The 19,651-nt window shown below is 44.1% G+C and overlaps 1 protein-coding gene across 1 annotated transcript in view; it reads right to left on the bottom strand.

The window, feature by feature from the left end:
- Positions 1-621: 621 nt before the first annotated feature.
- Positions 622-19,651, bottom strand: part of slit1b (slit homolog 1b (Drosophila)) — a 57,183-nt gene continuing 38,153 nt past the window's right edge. The window contains exons 17-38 of the mRNA XM_076728868.1: positions 19,508-19,582; positions 19,070-19,213; positions 18,724-18,867; positions 18,441-18,607; positions 18,059-18,197; positions 17,505-17,573; positions 16,664-16,735; positions 16,310-16,381; positions 15,672-15,743; positions 12,956-13,119; positions 11,438-11,562; positions 10,969-11,063; positions 9,826-9,965; positions 9,524-9,617; positions 9,182-9,319; positions 8,564-8,792; positions 8,334-8,464; positions 6,006-6,160; positions 5,681-5,892; positions 5,092-5,216; positions 4,742-4,950; positions 622-3,714 (exon numbers count right to left, since the gene is read on the bottom strand). Of these exons, the coding sequence (XP_076584983.1) occupies positions 3,452-3,714; positions 4,742-4,950; positions 5,092-5,216; positions 5,681-5,892; positions 6,006-6,160; positions 8,334-8,464; positions 8,564-8,792; positions 9,182-9,319; positions 9,524-9,617; positions 9,826-9,965; positions 10,969-11,063; positions 11,438-11,562; positions 12,956-13,119; positions 15,672-15,743; positions 16,310-16,381; positions 16,664-16,735; positions 17,505-17,573; positions 18,059-18,197; positions 18,441-18,607; positions 18,724-18,867; positions 19,070-19,213; positions 19,508-19,582 (3,034 nt within the window). The 3' untranslated portion in view covers positions 622-3,451. The remainder of the gene's footprint in view (positions 3,715-4,741; positions 4,951-5,091; positions 5,217-5,680; positions 5,893-6,005; positions 6,161-8,333; positions 8,465-8,563; positions 8,793-9,181; positions 9,320-9,523; positions 9,618-9,825; positions 9,966-10,968; positions 11,064-11,437; positions 11,563-12,955; positions 13,120-15,671; positions 15,744-16,309; positions 16,382-16,663; positions 16,736-17,504; positions 17,574-18,058; positions 18,198-18,440; positions 18,608-18,723; positions 18,868-19,069; positions 19,214-19,507; positions 19,583-19,651) is intronic.

The following is a 19,651-nucleotide window of genomic DNA, read 5'->3' as shown; positions in this document are numbered from 1 at the left end:
TGAAGGCGGGGGTGGAAGGCTGCTCGGATGGGTTGGAAAGGTGGAGGTGGGGTGGAGGGGGTGCAGCAGTTTGCACTGGAGAACAGACTGGAAGGGTGTGTGTTTCTGTGTGTGTGTGTTGGGGGAGGAGGGACTCTGTCAAAGCCGATGGGGGTATATATTATGTTTTATGGTTACGAGGGGACGCATAAATCACTGTTTCATTAAACGGCTTCAGTCTCAGAGTGAACCCCCCCCCCCCCCCCACAGTGGGACATCCCTCTTTTCTCTCTTTCTTCTCTCTCTATCCTTCCTTACTTTGTCCTCCATCTTTCTCTGCTCTGGCTCCCATCTCAAAACCGGCCTCCTCCATCACTCCATCCACCTGTCCTCCGAGTCTTCTCTACCCCCACTCTCTCTCTCTCTCTCTCTCTCTCTCTCTCTCTCTCTCTCTCTCTCTCTTTCAGCCATTCTCTCCTTTCTTCTATGTCTCCACGAGCTGCCAGTGCCTATCGGCTCAGCCTGGATGCTAGACAGCTGTGACAAAATGAGGTCAAAGGTCAGAGCAACAACAACAAGAAAACCAGAGCCAGTGTCAAGGTTGAAGAGGGAAGAATAGAGCAGAAACAATAGAAAACCATGAAGGAGAAACAGCTCTTTATTTCAATAAATAGGAAAAAGAAGCACTACTTGTTGTCTGCGTTCAGGTGAGACGAGGCGAAACACTATCTGACATTTTTTTTTTTTCCTTTTTTGTAAAATTCCCATCAATGATGCGAGGTTGGTTTGGAAACATTTTTTGGCAACAAAACAAAGATTTCTCTACAGTCTACAGATGATACGGTGACAACATCCTCTTCAACATATAAAAATACTATGACAAGATCAAATGCATTATAAGCTTAGAATATATATTACAATCTGTTAGGCTGTTACTGTGTGTAGATGTATTGCAGTTATAATAATAATAATAATAACAATAATAATAAAAGCTACATTAGTTTGAATCTGATTTATGAGAGAGTTCTGCTTTTATGGAAATTTTAACTCAAAGGCTAAAAAAACAGAAACATGTTAAAAATTAATACCACGCACCTTTTGTTTTAGTTTCACATCCATATAAATAACATGTCATCATATATAAAAGCTACATTTTCTGTGTGGCATGACTGTGATGCGTTCACTGGCTCTTCTGACAAATCGGAGAGGAAGCATTTGATCCGAACAAACACACTGCATCATCGTATAATGAAGCTCATTATCAGGGACAGTGTCATGTTGTTGGGAGCATCTTATAATGACAAACACACACACACACACACACACATAAACTGCACTTCTACACTTGTGAGGACCCTGATTCACATCACGTGTTCGCTAACCCTGATCCTGTGTTTTGACTTTCAGCTATCACGTTGTTTTTATTGTTAGCATAGCCACGTGGCTATTCCAACCCTTTCATAAGGCCTTTGAGTTTTTATCTTTCTGTACTGATACCATTTTGTGACCTCACATCGAGAAATAGAACCATGTTGTTCCACAAAACTAAAGTCTTAAATTTAAAATTGCTCTAATCAACATTTTTACAGAAAATGGATCAAATGACTGAGTGTAAAATTAAAGCTGTTGTTTGCGGTGATAAACCCACAGATACGATTCCCTTCAGCTCTTCAGAGCGGTTTTGCATCTTTTAGCTCATTGTTCTGGTTTTCCGGCCCAGACCTTTCGCTCTCATCAGTGTTGTTTCCAGACACAGTTAGTAGCGACTAGCTGGTGAACACAGTGGAGCATTTAGCAGCTGTAAAGCCAGATATTTCTCTCAGGAATTCGTGGAGACCAAACCAGAGTTAAAACAGACACTGCTAACACTTTTACATATAAGGTGATAATAAGTCATGTGTTACCACCTTAGTGCGTTGCCCTCAAGTGGCCAAAACCTTCATAACCTGGTGCCAGACACATTTTGGTCGGTTCATTAACAGTGTATGCAGCGTTAACCATGACTTAATATCAAGCGCTGAAACTAGTTAAAACTCTAAAACAGACCTTTGAAACAGATAAACTATCCTCATTCTCAAGGTCTACAAAAACTGGTCCTCACAACGTACTAGAAGTACAAGATATTACACACACACACACACACACACACACACACACACACACACACACACACACACACACTCCCAGCCTCCCTGCCGTCTAAACTGGGAGAACGGGTGAGCAGCTATGGGAACATGTCATGACCCCTTCACTGTCCCCCATGAACCCTGTCACCTTTGACCTTCAGGCTGCGTGTGGTGGAGGCGGTGACCCTTTTATTTCCCTTCAGATTAAGCCTTAAACTCAATAACATGGGCTTATTTTACAATTTAAAGATTTCTAGTGTGAGAAAAAAGTTCATTTTCAATCAGTGTTTATTCATTTAAAATGGACATAACCCCAAATCGTGCTGTTGTTTCATTGTGCAGGACATCAACTCCTTTGTAAGAAATAAGTAAACTCAAGTTATGACCTGTATTCATATTACTGTACTTTGGGTTGTCACTGATATTATCTGTAGCTGCAGTATTTCCTCTGGTGTGGATGTGCTGTAAGAGAAGTTTTGGGCAGAAATACCTCTAATCAGCACATTATGTTGTTTCCACAACACATTGAGTTTATGCTCATTTCACAAAATTCTGTCATGGTGATGAAAGGCTGAGGATTTCACGTCCCTGGGTACGGTACGATCAGCACGTAAAGTCTACTGAGCCTGTTCAAATTTACACCTGGTGAACTACTTCAATCACTACTGAAAGAACCAGCAGAGGAGAAACAGCAGTCACGTCTGCAGCAAACAACACTTTAAAATGTAGTTTTATTTCACCAGCAGTTCCCTTCTCTGTCAAACTGTCAGACCTCAGTGCTGCTCCTCAGAAATACCTGCACCTGAAGTCTGACAGGCCAGACAATTTCTACATTGTTGATAAAAACGGAGCAATCTTTAACACGCCAGGTTTCACTCAGAAACCTTCTATTTCATTTATGGGTCCCCAGCTCAAATTAGTACTTTTATTCCTTATTTCAAGTTGCAGCTCATTGTCGTAGCTGTGAGGGAATGAAGAGGAACACTTAACCTGCCACACATCAGAAACACATACGAGAAGGCATACGAAGGCTTTTCAACACACAAGTATTAAAAATGAGCCGGAGTTAGGTAGTTAGTATGCAGGTACTCCTGCTACAGGTGAAGAGGAGGAAGATGACGATGAGGTTGACTCGTTGATTTCATGTTTCGAGAGGGAAGAACTGTCTTATGTTACAAAACTGCGTCTGTGCGCAAAGAACACACAAAACAAACACCAAAATGTCCATTTATCAGTGACAGAATCCCTACAGTGTGTGTACCTCTTTAGGTTGGAGTGTGTGTGTTGTGTTTGAACGTATGTGTGTGCCTGCATGTGTGTATGGGCGCACCACCACATCCAGAGTACTACACACATTCCTTGCAGCCGCATTCCACAGGCTTCTCCACGTCCTGTGTAAACGAGGTCCCGTCGTCGCATTCGAAGGTGAGCCGCCGCCGTCGGACCCTCAGAGGGGCGCAGCATGAAGCGGCGGTGGTGCCAGGCTCGGTTCCCGCCTGGCAGCGACCCTGACATTCGACCCAGGAGAAGGGCTTGGACGTCTGGCAGAGGACGGTGCCGCGCTGCAGCCGGTGGTAATCTCTCACCGGCTCACCTCGGCATGGGGACTCTGTGGACGGGGACCCACGGCGAGGATTAAGAGACAACCAGGCCTCAGTAGTTAAAGCTGCAGTAGGTAACTTGTAACTGTAGGTAACTAAAACCGGCCCTATGCCCAGACAGCAGTACATGAAACATGTAATCTGTGAAAAAAAAAAAAAACAAAACGGCTCCATTGGTCCCACCTACTGCTCCTACTGCAATTTGCAAGAATCCACCACGCCCGACACAAAACAACCAATCAGAGCCAGAGGAACATCTGAGTGAGTGTCTGGCATCTGTCAATCACTACTCACACACAATGCGAACTGCCCCCTCCCTCGCTCATGCTGCTGGCTGCTGCTCAGTCAAACAGCTCTGTGAGCGGCGTCAGGAGGCTGGTGAAAGCAACAGCCACCCGCAAAGGAGAAACTGCCCGTACCGCCGCTGTCAACAACAGCATATACGGCTAAGACAACAAATAACCAGAAAGCTAATATGGTGATTGTTACAGTAACACTCCACAGCGCGTACGGTATGTTAGCAACTGTGATGTAGCAGCTGGGCAGAGTTAGGTTGTTTCCGATGCTAAGGCTAACATTACTGGTTGTCCAACAGCCGCGCAGACGCCGCAGGGAGGAGGGGCTTGGAGGCAGGGCATGAGTGCAGCGGAGAGGGAGAGGGAGTGACGTGGAACTTGTGTCGGTTCAAATGTTCAGCCTAAGTCTGCTCTCTTCTCCATCTTACCTACTGCAGCTTTAAAGGGTCAATTCACCCAAATTACAAAAAACACATTTTCCTACTTACCACTCAAGCTATCTAGTCATATAAAGTGGGCAGAACAACTCTGAACTATCATTTATAAAACACTGATGTTAGGCAGAGCCTTGATTTCATATCTGGAGGATAAGGTCATTAAATTTGAGTAAAATCTAGACATCGCTTAGCGTGTGTACTCCTGTGTGAATGGGGCTGTAGTGACCATCGTGAAAAACATTGCTGACAAACATCATCACGATGGAAAGCTGTATCCACTGTGACCCCTCGTCCCTCCTCACCTATGTCACAGCTCTCTCCGGTGTATCCCTGCTCACAGACGCAGCGCTCTCCGTCCTCTGTCTCCTCACACTGGCCGTGCAAACACTGTAGACTGCGGCACAAACCCGCCGGCTCCCCCTGCAGGTTACACAAGGCACCGCGATATCCCTCCTCGCAGTCGCAGCGGTACGTCTGCATGTCCAGCGCGACACAGGTGCCCTTCACACACCTGGATCCAAGCAGAATGAACGCAGTGAGGAAGATGAGGAGAAGAGGCTCAACGTGAGGAACAAACCAACAGAAACATGACATTAAAAAAGAAGCAAAGTGCTTTTTAAAAAAAAAAAATGCCAGAACAAACCACACTCACTTGCTGCCTTCACATGGGTTGACACCTGTTACCATGGTGACAACATCAGCTGAAGTAAGACCTCCTGTTACTGGCTGGTCACAGTGTTGCCCTGTCCAACCTGGCTGGCAGTGGCACTGAGGACCCTGTAAAAGACAACATGTTTACTACTTCACCTCATCCGTCATCTGTGAAAAGAAAAACCACAATAAGCGTTAACACATGAATAATGCAAAAATACATTAAACATCATTGACTTTCAGCCTCCTTTATTTTGTGTAAACAGTATTTGTTGTAAACAGCAACAGCATATGAAGAGAATAAAGAGGCCTTACAAAATTGAAATGCCATGCACGTCTGCTACGCCATGCCATGCGAAATAAAATAACATTCAAGTGTTCTTCACATCATGCAGTGTTCAAGCAAAGAGGACATTAGCAAAAATGCAGATTTGATGTTGAAGGACAGTTCAGGGACAATCTAAACAAATGAGCGTGTGACACTGAAACTGTTTTAAACTGATCTTAAAAAGTTGTTTTGTTCTTATTTATGCATTAGTCTTTACTTTTGTTATTGTTGTGCCGTCTCCCTGTGGACTGTTGTCTCCTACCTGTGCAGCGTTGGGCTGGCAGATGCCATGCAGACAGTAGAGTTTGCGGCAGGCCTGACAGCCCGGCACCACCCCTGGCTTCATGTGGCTGCGGGTGAAGTCCTGCAGCTCGTGGTTGATGTAGAGGTTCCTGATGCAGCCGTGGAAACTGGACATGTTGAGGGTCTGCGAGGAGAGACCCAGAGAGGCGGGCATCACCTCCTCAGGCATACCTGGAGAGACAGACGGTGAGACAGAAATCAGCCTGGTGACAGTTTGAAATGCATATTCATTTTTGGTGCCTTTGTCTCAGTGTGTTTACCCTCCCCGGCCTCTCTGCTCTTACCTCCTACGTACAGAGGCGCCTCCCCCGTCACTGCCTGGCTCCGGCCCTGACTGTCCAGAGTCGTCGGCTCTCCGCCGTCCACAGATAGGTTCACCATCCGGTTGAAGGTTACCAGCTCTACTGTGTGAAACTGCCCGTCGTTCACCGTCTCAGCACTGTGTGTAAGACACACATTTCATGTTAAATCTACAATGTAGGAACTTAGCTCAGGCAAAGAATGGCAGATGGGTATTCTCAATATTTTGTCAGCTCATGGACACATTTATTTCTTTTGTCTTTTTATCTCTTCTGGTTTTGGATGGAATCTTAAACCAAACATTCATCATGCTAGTACTGGAGAACGAGGCGAAGAAGTGCTTGTAGAGCGGGCAGACCAGCGGCAGCCCTGCAGACACCCAGCCTGTCCACTCTGGATGGCCCAGAAATGGCTGGCAGCAAAGACTGACCCAGAGAGAAACAGTTATTTAGTAACCAGTAGTAGTCAGTCAGCACCCCTCCAGCCAGCGTTGTGGTAGCAGCTTTTACAAGCAGTTTATGAGCTGCACCAATCTCCATCCACCTTGTTGCCACTTTTGTGGATATTTTTCTGTCACTGTTCTTCATGGTGGTAATAAAACAGCCAGCAAGCTATGCAGGAAGATGAGCTTGACATTTTTGATCCATCTTATAAATATCTGATGGTCAGTTGTTTCACCAAAGGATAATTAATGGGCACAACATAAAAGCTACATGAATCGCTGAAGGCTGATTCAAAGATATTGACAGAAATTCAGACGTTTGGGACCAGGCTACATACAGGTTTATGTTTTAAATGGGCAATCCCATCTGGTATGTGAATAAGACAGTCATGAGGTCTTCTAGTGTTGATTACAACTATTTGTACTGTTGTTCACATCTCAAGATGTCTGCTGTTTTACTCTTTCTCTGTTCTCATATATTTTCTTTTTTCAGGTAAGTTTCTGTCAGTCTCCTCTTCTCTGCAGCTGCTTATCACACAAATAGCCTCAGGATGTGTGAGTCTGTGTGTGTGTGTGTGTGTGTGTGTGTCACGCTGTTGGCTGGCCGAGCCTCCTCCTCCTTTACAGTGATCCATGCAAACACTGAAGCACTCGAAGCCTGATCAAGTGGACTCTCAAGCTTCGAGTGTCCTCTGGCCGCGTCCATGAATAAACCAGAATGTCCATGCTGCCTATGTCAGACAGTGTCATCTGTCCAAATTCTCAAACACTGCAGGACTCGCTCTGAGCAACACAGAGCATGCTCTAATACACTCTGACCAGCGTTGCTGGGCTACAGTGAGCTGAGAGGCTGCTGAGGGCCCGACGGGAGTCCTGTCTGTCGCTCGCTGTCTGATGACGAGAACACACCAATTAACCTGTAGCTGCTGGCTGGAGTCACAGGTTTAAATTTCATGTTACATGTGTTGTGCAATCATGAACCTCACACAGAGATAAATGCAGTTTAACTCTTTGCCTACTTCATTTTAATTGATGGGGCTTTGCACCTTCTCACCTGGTACTTGTTAACTACCTGCCTGCATACGACTCAGTATTTTTAGTATATTTCAGTATTTAGAGTTTCTATGAGAACCACGAAGTTTGGTTCTGGAAACATATTCTGAGCTGCGCTTGCTGCAAGAAGATATATATATGAAAATGATAAGAACTAATTAAAGACGCTCCACTAAAGATGACCCATCAGGCACTGCTGATGGGTCATCCGCTGCAATCAAAACTTGTATATTTAATTATTGGTTAATTGTTAAGTATTCTTTCATGCTAAATAAATAAATAAATAAATAAATAAATTCATGGTTCCAGTTCCTCAAAAGTGAGGATGTGCTGCCTTAAATGAAAGTGAAGTGAGTTATTTTGAGATTTGGACTGTTGGTCAGACAAAACAAACATTGTGAAGGTGTGACTTTAATTGTGACCACATTTCTCACAACAACCAGTCGATTAACTGAGAAAATAATTGGCAGATTAATCCAGAATGAAACCAGCCATTAGCTGCAGGTCCACACAGAATAGCTAAAAACTTGCAGCATCTCAACAACAGCAATAAAATACTGCTTTCACACTAATGCATGAGTGCCAATGATCTTATCATATACTGATACATTATATACTTTTACCTCACATTTTCAACGCAGGACTTTTACTTACCGTGGAGTATTTTCACAGCTTGGAAATAGTACTACTAATCAATACTAATTTTAAAAAGTTACAGATTTCTTGAAACTTGCATTGATAGCAGGCTGGCACTTCCTGTTAGCCCGTGTTTCAAGAAATCTTGTGCATGTGCGTGTGTGTGTGTGTGTGTGTCTACCTGTAGATAGTGGTGGCAGGCTGGTTCCCAGGATCATATGTGACCCTGACATGACCCTGATGGAGCTCCATGGCGATTGGCTCGTTGTCTCCGTTATAGAGCAAGATGCCGTTTTCCTCTGCCGTTGACACCTAAACACACACACACCAATCAGAGTAAGTGTGTGTGTGTCTTCCGTCATGTCTGTGACTTACAGTATGATGCGTCCGGATGCAAGCTCGTGTCCTCACCTGCAGTGTGATGTTGGCTTGAGGCCAGTTCTTGACGTCTTGGAGCTGAACGTAAGAATCTCTGTTGACAAAGTTGACACTGACCAGCTTCTCGCAGTTCTCACCCTCAAAGCCCGGCAGACACTGACAGACTGCAGTCCCGCTCTTCTCCACACAGGGGGCGCCATTCTGACAGCGAGCCAGCTGGCATGGTGCCAGCAGCGGAAGGGCCACCTCACAAAATTCACCACTGAAGGGAAAAAGAAGCCATACGAGAGGGTCAGAATACACCTTTCATGTACTCATTCAGCTTAATAACTTAATAATAAACAATGCACTGATGCAGCCATTAATGTGGATCAGGTACTTGACTCCAAGTCAAAAAAAAAAACTATAATGATTTTTAACTGTTATTTGATGGATTTGTGTAACTTAATATCATTTGCACAATCTGTAAATTGAGAAACAAAATTGTAAAATCAAGTTTTCCGTTTCCTTAACATAATAAAGGAAACCATGTTTCTAATCTCCAGTGGACCCTGAGTCCCGACAGTCTTCAGTTTCCAGGTTCTGTATGTACAGTGCCCCCGTGCCCCCCATGCTCCTTATGCCCCCAGTATCCTCGGTTGTTTCCAGTACCTGTATCCCTGTGGACAGACACAGCTGTAGCCGTCCAGATGGTCGACACACTGAGCTCCGTTCTGACAGCGATGGTCCACACATTCATTATAGTCTATACCGCAGTCTGGCCCCACCCAGCCGGGAACACACACACACCTGGAACACAAACGCATGCACACACATTTGTACTACATGACACATGGTGTAGGATTTGAGGGAGTCAACAGACGCCTCAGCAAAGTGTACCTTTGCATGTGTGTGTGTGTCTGTGTTCTTAATCTCATCTGGGATCTGAAACTTTGCTGAGCCTGGCAGTGATATAGTGTGTGTGTGTGTGTGTGTGTGTGTGTGCATTGTCACCTGGGGCCGGTAGGAGTGCTGACGCAGGTGGACTGATGCTGACAGGGGTTTCTACCTGGAGAACACACACCCTCCTCTTCCTCACAAAACAGACCTGAGAATGAGAGGAGACAAAGAGTTTGTGACTTAAGTTACTTTCAGAGAAGATCATTTTCCCTCTCAACACGATTACAATGGATCAACTAGGTTACTCTCTGAAAACATTTATATTTTGTAAAATGCTTCGGCGTTATTGTTTCCTCATCAAAGTGACTGAGCAGACGGAGGAGGTGGAGTGAGGAAAGCCGATGCCGATGTCACACCTGTGTAGTTTGGAGGACACAAACAGGTGTAGTTGCCCACTCCGTCGACACAGGTGGCGCCGTTCTCACATCCGTGGTCCTGGCAGTCATCCACGTTCACCTCGCAGAAAGTACCATGGAAACCAAACGCACATGCACAGCTGAACAAAGAAAAACAAAGACGAAGATAAACTGTAACACTCACAGCAACATGAAACACTGACTAAAGGAAAATACAAACAAACCTAAAGGGATGAACATGTCAAAGCAATTCATTTCACTACAATATGCAAATTCATTACCGATTGACCAACTTGGCTTGTTAACACTTCACGTGATCACACAAAGACAAAACCTGTTGTTGTGTCTGATGGCAGGAACTTCACATAACATTCTCTCAATTAAAGCCTGTTAGAAACCTGGAAACTGTGAAAACTCATTTATTTATCATTTCCCACCTCGACTATATCAAGTCATCTCGCTGGTTTTAATTCTGGATGTAGCAGAAAGCGGTTCAAGCTTCAAAGTGGTTCGGAATGAAGCAGCAATACTCATATACTGCATCATTAAATTCTTATATAAAAAACATCATTTCATATGTTAGCATGCTCATATTACATTTATATATGTATGTTATATTTATGTGTGCTAATTTTAGCACATCAACATCCATAAATGTGCTGTGTTCTCTATGTTAGCATGTTAGATGAGCTTTTATCTCATGCTACAACTGAAGGTGGCGTGATTTCTCTCATTACTTTTCAGGGTATTGTGTCATGAGATAAACTATTGGACAAGTGGTACTTTTGACCTGTTGGCTAGATGAAAGCTCAGAGAATCGCCAAAGACATTGATGCCATTAGGACCATGACCACCGTCTACCATAGCTCATGGCAATCCATCCACTTGTTATTGAGATATTCGGGTCTTAGACCTACACTGCCATTCCTACAACTTCTCTGCTCATGTGGCTAAAGCCAGCAAGAATAACCAAAAGAGAGGAAGAAGTGTGCCAGGGATATCAGACGACTTTAAATGTCCTGAAGAAGCCACAGTAAGCAGCCATCTTCTGTTGGTTTCAGGGTCATATGATGTTGTAGTAGAAACTTTCACACTGGATGCACGTCTACTGGTTGATTTGTGGGACGTTTTGAGACTTGTTACCTGAACCCCCTGGTCTGTTCATCACTCAGGCAGATTCCTCCATTGGTGCAGGGATTACTGACACAAGCATCAACTGGAGTCTCGCAGTGTTTACCCTGAAATATCACACACACACACGCACAAACATTACACATAGATATAAGATTAAATATTGCGTACAACATCAGATCTGGTCATCTGAGTAATTTGATGGGATTATCAGAGACAGATGTGAGCTTGAAATAATCAGTAACAACATGAAAATACACGTAAAAACTGCATCAGCGGCTTTAAACATTCAGCTTTGGCTTGATTGTTGGGTGTTTACAGGAAGAACCATTTTGATTAGATGCCACGATGTGCCGACAAAAATGATAAATTCGCTAACTAGATTACACAAGCCTCTCTGCGCGGGCACAAGACACACACACGCACAAGACACACACACACACACACACACACACACACACACACACACACAGTTGCTTACCGTGAAGCCAGACTTGCAGGTGCAGGTGTACAGTTGTGTGTGGTCCACTTTGCAGACACCCTGGTTCTGGCAGGGAGAGGCCACACATGGGCTGCACTTGGCCTGAACAGACGCGTCTACTGGACCTGACAACACACACAAACGCACACACACAGACACAGGTGCAAGTTAAAAAGGTCATTATCAAGACATCAGTATGATTAATATGATCACTGTCAGGAGGTATCAGTATCGGCTCCTCCTGTTTACATGTCCACAATGAAACTCAAATTTCCCAAATAATAAGGGCAGCATCTTGCACGGTTAGCTTAGCGTGCGTAAAGAGCTCTGGATAAAAGGACTAAATAAATGCAGCAATTTGCAATTTAATAGCAGTGAAGCAGGAAAGTAGATCAGTAAACTGATTCAGCTGGATTTTAGTGGAACATACTTATAGCTGTCTATCATCTGCATCACAGAACAGATTGTCGTTATTACTGATGTGTCATTATCTGCCCGTCGTCCGATAAGTAGCAGTAAATTGCCATGAAGAAATGATGTGTTTCACTGAGAAACAATGTCAGCATTTCTCAGTTTTCCCATGTTTATTTTTCAGCTGTAAAAAAATCATGGTTGTTGCTCACAAATCTTTAACATTGAAATTTAAGGACTACGTTGTTTAGTTATGCATTTATTTCAAAATATATCCCAATATACTTCTAAACTCTCTTCAATCAATAAAATTATCAGCCTCAAAAATTTAATATCAGTCTCACTCTGCTGTGGAATCGAGGTGTGACGAGAGATTTAAGGTGAAACACGTGAAATGTCGGACATCTTGTTTGGACATGGATCACTCGATAAAAAAAGTCATCGGTTTAAAACAAACTAAATCAACCTGACAAATAAGCTGTTTTTATTTGCACCTTTATTGTACGGATATTATTAAAGCCACAGCTCACTTGCATCCATATGACCGAAAACATCAGTTCAGATGAACTTAGACACAAAACCAAGCGTTGCTCATATCTTAACAGAGGCCTGGTGTATAAAACAGAAAACAGGGAATTAGGCTTCAGATGTGCATCTTCAGGAAAATTTTCAGGTCATTTATTAAGGCAAGTTTCCGCAGATTTTTACTTCAGTGCACTGTAGCATCCTCAGCTGTAACAGGTGTGTAGGAGTGAAAGCTGCCAACTCCTGATGAAGGTCATGCAGATGAAAACACTTTCTTTTGTTAAATATCATCTATTACAAAGCAGCAGCATGTGGGTGTTTGTTCTCTTGGATCGTTTCACAAATTAAACGACTTAATGAATTAAAATAGCAATTTAGCTTTGTATTCATGACAAATCACTGAAAGACCACTGATGATATCATGAGAATAGGTTTTAAAACAGCAGGCCGGGTCACTTTGATTTAGAAAGCACAAACCTGGTAAAAATATTTAAGTTAAGTTAATCAAACTCATCAGTGCAGACGTGAAATGACTGTTGTAAAAGTGTGTCTTCGTGTCAGTGTGGCTTCCTGCCAGCTTACCCACACACTGGAACTTGTCGGCTGGAGTGGTGAGCAGCAGCTTGCCCTCCATTCCGCGGGGTCCGGCACAGCGGGCGATGCCGGGCTCTTTATAGCCGCTCTTCACCCAGTCTGACAGCCAGAGAAGACGGCAGTCACAGTACAGAGGGTTGGCTCCGATCGCTCTGATAAAGAGGAATACAGAGCCAAAGAGTCAACTCACTGACTGAGGGAAGGGTCTCAGGTTTAGAAACAAAGCACAGATGGAAAGAAAAGAATAGGGAGGAGGCAAGAAATGAATAAATTAAGGTCTGGAGAAGAAGAAAATAGAGGGAGAGTGAAAGGAAGGAAATGTAAGATATAAGCAGCATGAAGTGAATGGGAGGAAAAAGAAGAAAACTAAGATGAGAGAAGAGGGGAATGAGAAAAAAAAGATGAGAAAGGTGGGAGGGCTGGAAAGGAGGAGAGAGGGTGTGAAAGGAAGGAGAAGCAATGGTAAGGAGAAAGTAAAGGGAAAAGAAAAGAGGGAAGAGAAAGAAGAAGGATGGGAGGAAGAAAATAAAAAGCAGGAGAAAAGGAGGGGAGGGAAGCAGGAAAAGAGAAAGAAAGATAAAAGGAATGAAAGAGTGAAAGGTGGACAGATGGATGAAAAAGAGAAAGTCGAAAGAAACAAAGAAGAAGAAAGAAAGAAAATTCATTGACTTGCATCAACATTTTTGCAGTAATTTTTAAGGCCACATGGTGGAGCTCTCAGTCCCCACAGCTCTGCTCTGACACAGACAGTGAGACACACATCTATGTATGCACAAACACACGCCCACGTACGCACACACTTGATCATGGAGATAATAAAGTTCATTTGGATCCATTGATTCACTTCATAAGATTATGAGAGACAAATGTGGGATCAAATATCACTCATCATGTACTGTTCACTCACTCACACACACACACATACACACAAGCACGCACACACACACACACACACACACACGCACGCACACACACACACACACACACACACACACACACACACACACACACACACACACACACACACACAGAACAAGGTCAGAGTGTCAGAGTCACGTGAGATAATGTTCGATTCTCTTCAGTCGATTCAATTCCGTCAGGAACAAGTGATGAGGAGGAAAACGCAGAATATCACATCATCACCACACCTCCACCTCCAGTCTGCCACCAACAGACGGACGGACGGACGGACAGAGAGACAGACAGACAGACAGACAGATGTGTACATGAAGAGAGATTGTCTGAGGTCCACAAGACCCTTCTAGAAGTCAGCAGAGGCATACTGTGGTTTACATTACTGCTTATTGTTTTATTCATAACTTCTGTTGTTCTGATAACAGCGTCAGTGCTGCTGAGATGTGGGTGCAGGCGATGAGCTCAGTCCAGCAAGACAAAGAACAGCAGCAGCAGCCAGATGATCACAGAGGTTGTTTTACTTGAGTAAACATCCATTAGGTTTTGTAGACTGACATCCTGGTTCAGTTTTGACCTACTGCACTGCACTTACTGTAGATGTGTGCACACAGTTTTCTGTTGTCGGAGATTGCAGCTGGCACACACACCTTTAGCAGCACCTCAAAATAAGAGTTTTTCTTGATCTGGCTTGAAAACATGTGATATCTGACTCCCTGTGCTCCTGCTCTCTTGCTGTAGTAACAGCACCATGTCCCCATTTCATACCAATTCATTTGGAAAGAAATGACAAACTACCAACACTTAAACTGAAAGAAATCTATATTTTCCTTCAGTTTCCTAAAAAACTGCATCCCCTCCAGGTAAGTAAGATGACATATAGTATGTGGCCTGAAAGTAAAGAACAAATGTATCACTCATTACAATTTGACCCTTTCCACAAAATCTAATCGTCAAAGGAACAAGGTCTTTTTTGATTGGTACCAAATACAAACAAATGTTAATTGCTGTAGCCCCACAAAGCCATGAAATGTTGGATTTCTTTTGCTAAATATGACGATACACCATCAGACTCCACCCCGATAAATACTGTGAAAAACGCATCAGAGAGGAACCTCAAACAGCCAAACAATGGTCAGTCTGAACTCTGGAATTCATTAGAAGAGATGATTTTACAGCCTGATTTATTAACCTGCCTGAACATCAGCAGCATCCTATTTCAGGATTGCTGTCACGCTTCAGGTGACAAAAATGAAAATACTCCCTCCCTCCTCTCTTCACCTCCAGTTAACATCCTTTTGCCTCCTCCTGCCATCCATCCATCCCTTCCCCATTCCTCTTCACCCTGAACCTCCCCTCTCTCCTCTCCTCCTTCCACACTTGCTGTAGATCCTCAGATTGACTCACATGGGTCATGCTTGACTGAAGATGATTACACTGTATATGCAAACACACACACACACACACACACACACACACACACACACACACACACGACTCAGATCAATAGACCCGTGGGAAACGATGGATCCTTCCAGCTAATTCAATCCACTGGGCAACCACTTGAAACCACTCACTCACTGAGAACTGGACTCTCTGTGAGTGGAGCCATAAAGGCAAGGGAATGAGCATGGATCAAACACACACACACACACACACACACACACACACACACACACACAGACCTCATTCTGTCAGTGAGGACTCACCCTGCTGTCCATTACATGCAGCCAGTGCTGTCATTGTCATGTATGTGCATGTGTGTGTATGACATGTATATGTGAGTGCTTACAGGTGAGACAGGGAGGCCACATCACTGAAGATGCCCTGCTGCAGCTCTGAGATGTCGTTGCCATGGAGAGAGCTGAAAGATAGACACAGCAGAGGGTGAAAAATGGTCAAGAGCTGTTAAATCGGAAACTTGGAGACCATAATGACTCTGACAGCTCCCATTCAGTTCAACAGCGGAGAACTGTTCCAAGTCCAAAAACAGATGATGGCTCTTTGTAATAAAGCAAGGGGATGACAGTGATTGGTTTAGCCAACGGCACATGTGTGTGTGTGTGTGTGTGTGTGTGTGTGTGTGTGTGTGTGTGTGTGTGTGTGTGTGCCCATGTATTACTCATGTTGTGGGGACAAAAGCCTGTTTACACAGTCACATTGTGGGGACTGACCTTGCTTGTGGGGACAAAATACAGGTCCCCACAATTTAAATCATTACATTTTAGGGTGAAGACTGAGGATAGAGTTACGGGTTAGGTAAGGTTAGGTTAGGTTTAGGGTTAGGAATAGGCAAATAGTGGTTATGGTTAGGGTTAGGGTAAGTCTCCAGGAAATGAATGTAAGTCTATGTAATGACCCCACAAGTGATCAAAACCTTGTGTGTGTGTGTGTGTGTGTGTGTGTGTGTGTGTGTGTGTATGAACTCACAGCAGTCTCAGAGAGCGCAGGCCACCCAGTGCCAGAGGGGGGATGCAGCGTAGAGAGTTGTAACTGAGGATCCTGCAGGAGGGAAAGCAACACACTCTAAGATACCATCAGTATGAACACTGCACTGCTCCATATGTTACGGTTCATGTCAGACACACTAAAGTTTGTGTGTCAAACTGATGAATCCGTGTGATTAACATTTATGGACACAGATGGAGATACATTTAGTTTTTCTGTCAGAGACGTGAGATCAGATCATTAATTTAGGGTGAATTTCTCCTTTAACGTTTCATACATTGTGTGTGTGTGTGTGTGTGTGTGTGTGTGTGTGTGTGTGTGTGTGTGTAGACTCACAGAGTGGTGAGTTGGCTCATGTTAGAGAAGGAGTCATCAGAAAGGGAGCTGATTTTATTGTTGCTCAGATCTCTGCAGAGGAAAAAGGTAAATTCCAGTCAATACAAAAACATGTTAACACACACACACACACACACACACACACACACACACACACTCAGACACACATTAGAACATGGTAACACACGCACATTCTCTCACACAGACACATTAGAAGATGCTAAAATGCTGCTTATCACTGAATTGACTTGATCACTTGACGTTTGTGTGTTTGCGGTACTTCATAAACACACAAAGCTTTTTGAAATGAGCTGGACTTTAACTACACAGTCCACAGCTCCCCCTGCTGGCCTTGCTCATAAATACAGTCACATGCTTTCTATGGCGACTCTCTATCAGGCCTGTTCTGAAGCCAGCTTCATTTCTTGCTTGTTTTGGGGGCTTTTTGCTTTCAGTCTGCTCTCTAGCAGTGATACATGTGATCAGTCGAATAAAGCTGTCAGGATCATACCACTCATTGCCCTAAAGTGCTCCTTGGTTAACTTGTCTGTGTGTTTGGAATTGCCGTCCTGCTGCATTGTCCTATGACTAGGAGCATGTATAATATGAGCTACAAGTCCTTCGCTGTCCACTGTTAAAGCTTAAAGTCAGCACTTGAACATTCACTTGAAATTCAATGCACAAGAGTGGAGACAAAACAATAAAATGATGTCCGTGTAACTGCAAAGCATCTTAATCAACGACACTAAGGAAAAAAAGTGTCAGTCGAGTGACGGCAGATGTAGTTGAGGGTTGAGGGAGTGTGATGAGGTACATCAATGTGCAGTTGAGGGCCTCTTACACAAGCTGCAGGTATTTGAAAGAGGCTAACTCCTTAGGAACACTGGTGAACTGGTTACCATCCAGATACCTGAGAGGACAAGAGAGAGACGAGTTGTGCATCTCTGCTGAATGATAATTTCAAACCTCCATTAAGGAAATTCTGTGATCATTTCTGAATAACAAATCGCTGATTCACACATAATCACATCTGCATACAGTCGAGCGGCTTCTTCCCTCTGAATGAATATAATTACATTAGCATATGGCAAAGTAAAGTGCCTGGTTACTGCAGGAAAACAATCAGAGCATTGATTAAAAAAAAAAAAAAAGTTTTTCAAATAGACTTTCAATTTGTCTGTCAGCCTCACACTGCGTACTAACTCCCTCAGCACCCATAATGACAAACTTTTAATCAGGGAAAATAAAAATTGCTGGTGAGAGAACAACTGTTACAACTTTTACTGTACATAATGTCGCCGTATTAGCAGCACACGAATGCATATGCTTTAATTTACTGATATTGTTTTTTTAATGTCATTCAAAAAGCTGCTGTGGTTCTGTTTTCACACTCACAGTTCGGTGACGTTGCGGGGGAGTCCTCTGGGCAGAGCCTGCAGGTGTTTGTTGCTGCAGCGGACCACTGCGTCCATACAGGTACACTGGCTGGGACACTGTGGCCCCGGAGCACAGCTGCTGTCCTCCAGAACAGAACCTGAGCACACATATAGGAGGCTGTGGGCTCAGCTTAAAAATGGAAACATCAAGAGGTGGTATTTCACATGATGCGGTTATATCGCTGCCGTCATGTTAAAACTTCAGAACTCCACCTCTGAGCATTTTGTAGTTTCTTGTTCACCTCTGTCTGCGTGCTCCTCTACCGGTTTCATGTCACAGTGACGATGCTGTGCTCCTGTCACGCTATATCTGTGTCTATATTTGAGTGTGTGAATCGTACCGTCCTCGCAGCGGAAGTCAGGTACAGCTACGTCCTGCAGAGGGATCTCTCGGAGGAAGGCGGGGCCCTGGCAGCGAGGATTCCCTGTCACGATTCGTCGGCTCCGCAGCCACGCCCCGAACCAGGACAGGCGGCAGTCACAGTTAAAAGGATTGGCCAGAAGATTCCTGATGGACAGAAGAGGTGGAGAGTAGGAGACAGACAGGATAAAAGAGATATGCGTGTGTGCTGTGTGTGTGTGTGTGTGTGTGTGTGTGTGTGTGTGTGTGTGTGTGTCACTCACAGGGTGGACAGGTTGGGCAGTGTGTCGAAGGCTCCAGGCAGGATGGTGCTCAGCTGGTTGTCATAGAGGGAGAGCAGCCTGACGTTGGCCAGTCCTGTGAAGCTGCCGTTATGGATACAGCTGATCTTGTTGTTCCTTAACATCCTACACACACACACACACACACACACACACACACACACACACACACACACACAGTCAGATTTTAGTACATTAGGCCTTAACGTACTGTTGAGGGGACCAATAAAAACTTGCACCTGTCTGAAGGTCTTTAGGACTGTAGTTGAGTTACATATGTTTCTTTCTGCGCTATGATTATTAAAGGAGGAGTATGAGGTGCACTTACAGCATGCGTAGCCCCTCCATGCCTCTGAACATGCTCCCTCTCACAGACTCCAGGTGATTGGCTGTCAGGTGAAGCTCCACCACTGAGGAGGCGCCTTCAAACGCGCCGTCCTCAATCTCTGAGATCTTGTTGTTGCTCAAGTTACTGCAAGGAGAGAAGATAAAACCCCAAGAAAGAAACGTTTTCTATAGTCTATTGTTTTCTCACATCCTTGGAGATTCAGGTCAATGCACCGACTGAATATGATCATTTAGAAAACAGAGAGCTCATTCTTGTTACTGTTTTGAGTGTGTTAAAACATTCTAAATCTCTCAAGTAGTCTAGTCTGAATCTCTTTTCCCTCTAAAGGTCACAGTACAGGCGAGACAATGGAAGTGGAAGTTTCTTTTGATGATTGAACGGGTATTCGTCATTGTTGAAGCTTTCTGAATGACCTACATTTTCTTGAGCTGCGACAGGCCCTTGAAGGCTCCGGTGGCCTCCAGCACAGAGAGGTCGTTGTTGTTGAGACGTCTACGACGGTCACAGAGAGCAGACAGGAGGAGGACAGAGCGAAAACATCATTAGCAGAAGAGCCAGTTT

The sequence above is a fragment of the Chaetodon auriga genome, chromosome 4, assembly GCF_051107435.1.
Source record: "Chaetodon auriga isolate fChaAug3 chromosome 4, fChaAug3.hap1, whole genome shotgun sequence".
NCBI classification, from domain to species: Eukaryota; Metazoa; Chordata; class Actinopteri; order Chaetodontiformes; family Chaetodontidae; genus Chaetodon; species Chaetodon auriga.
Note: the sequence above shows the minus strand (reverse complement) of the source record. Positions and strands in the feature narration are given on the sequence as shown.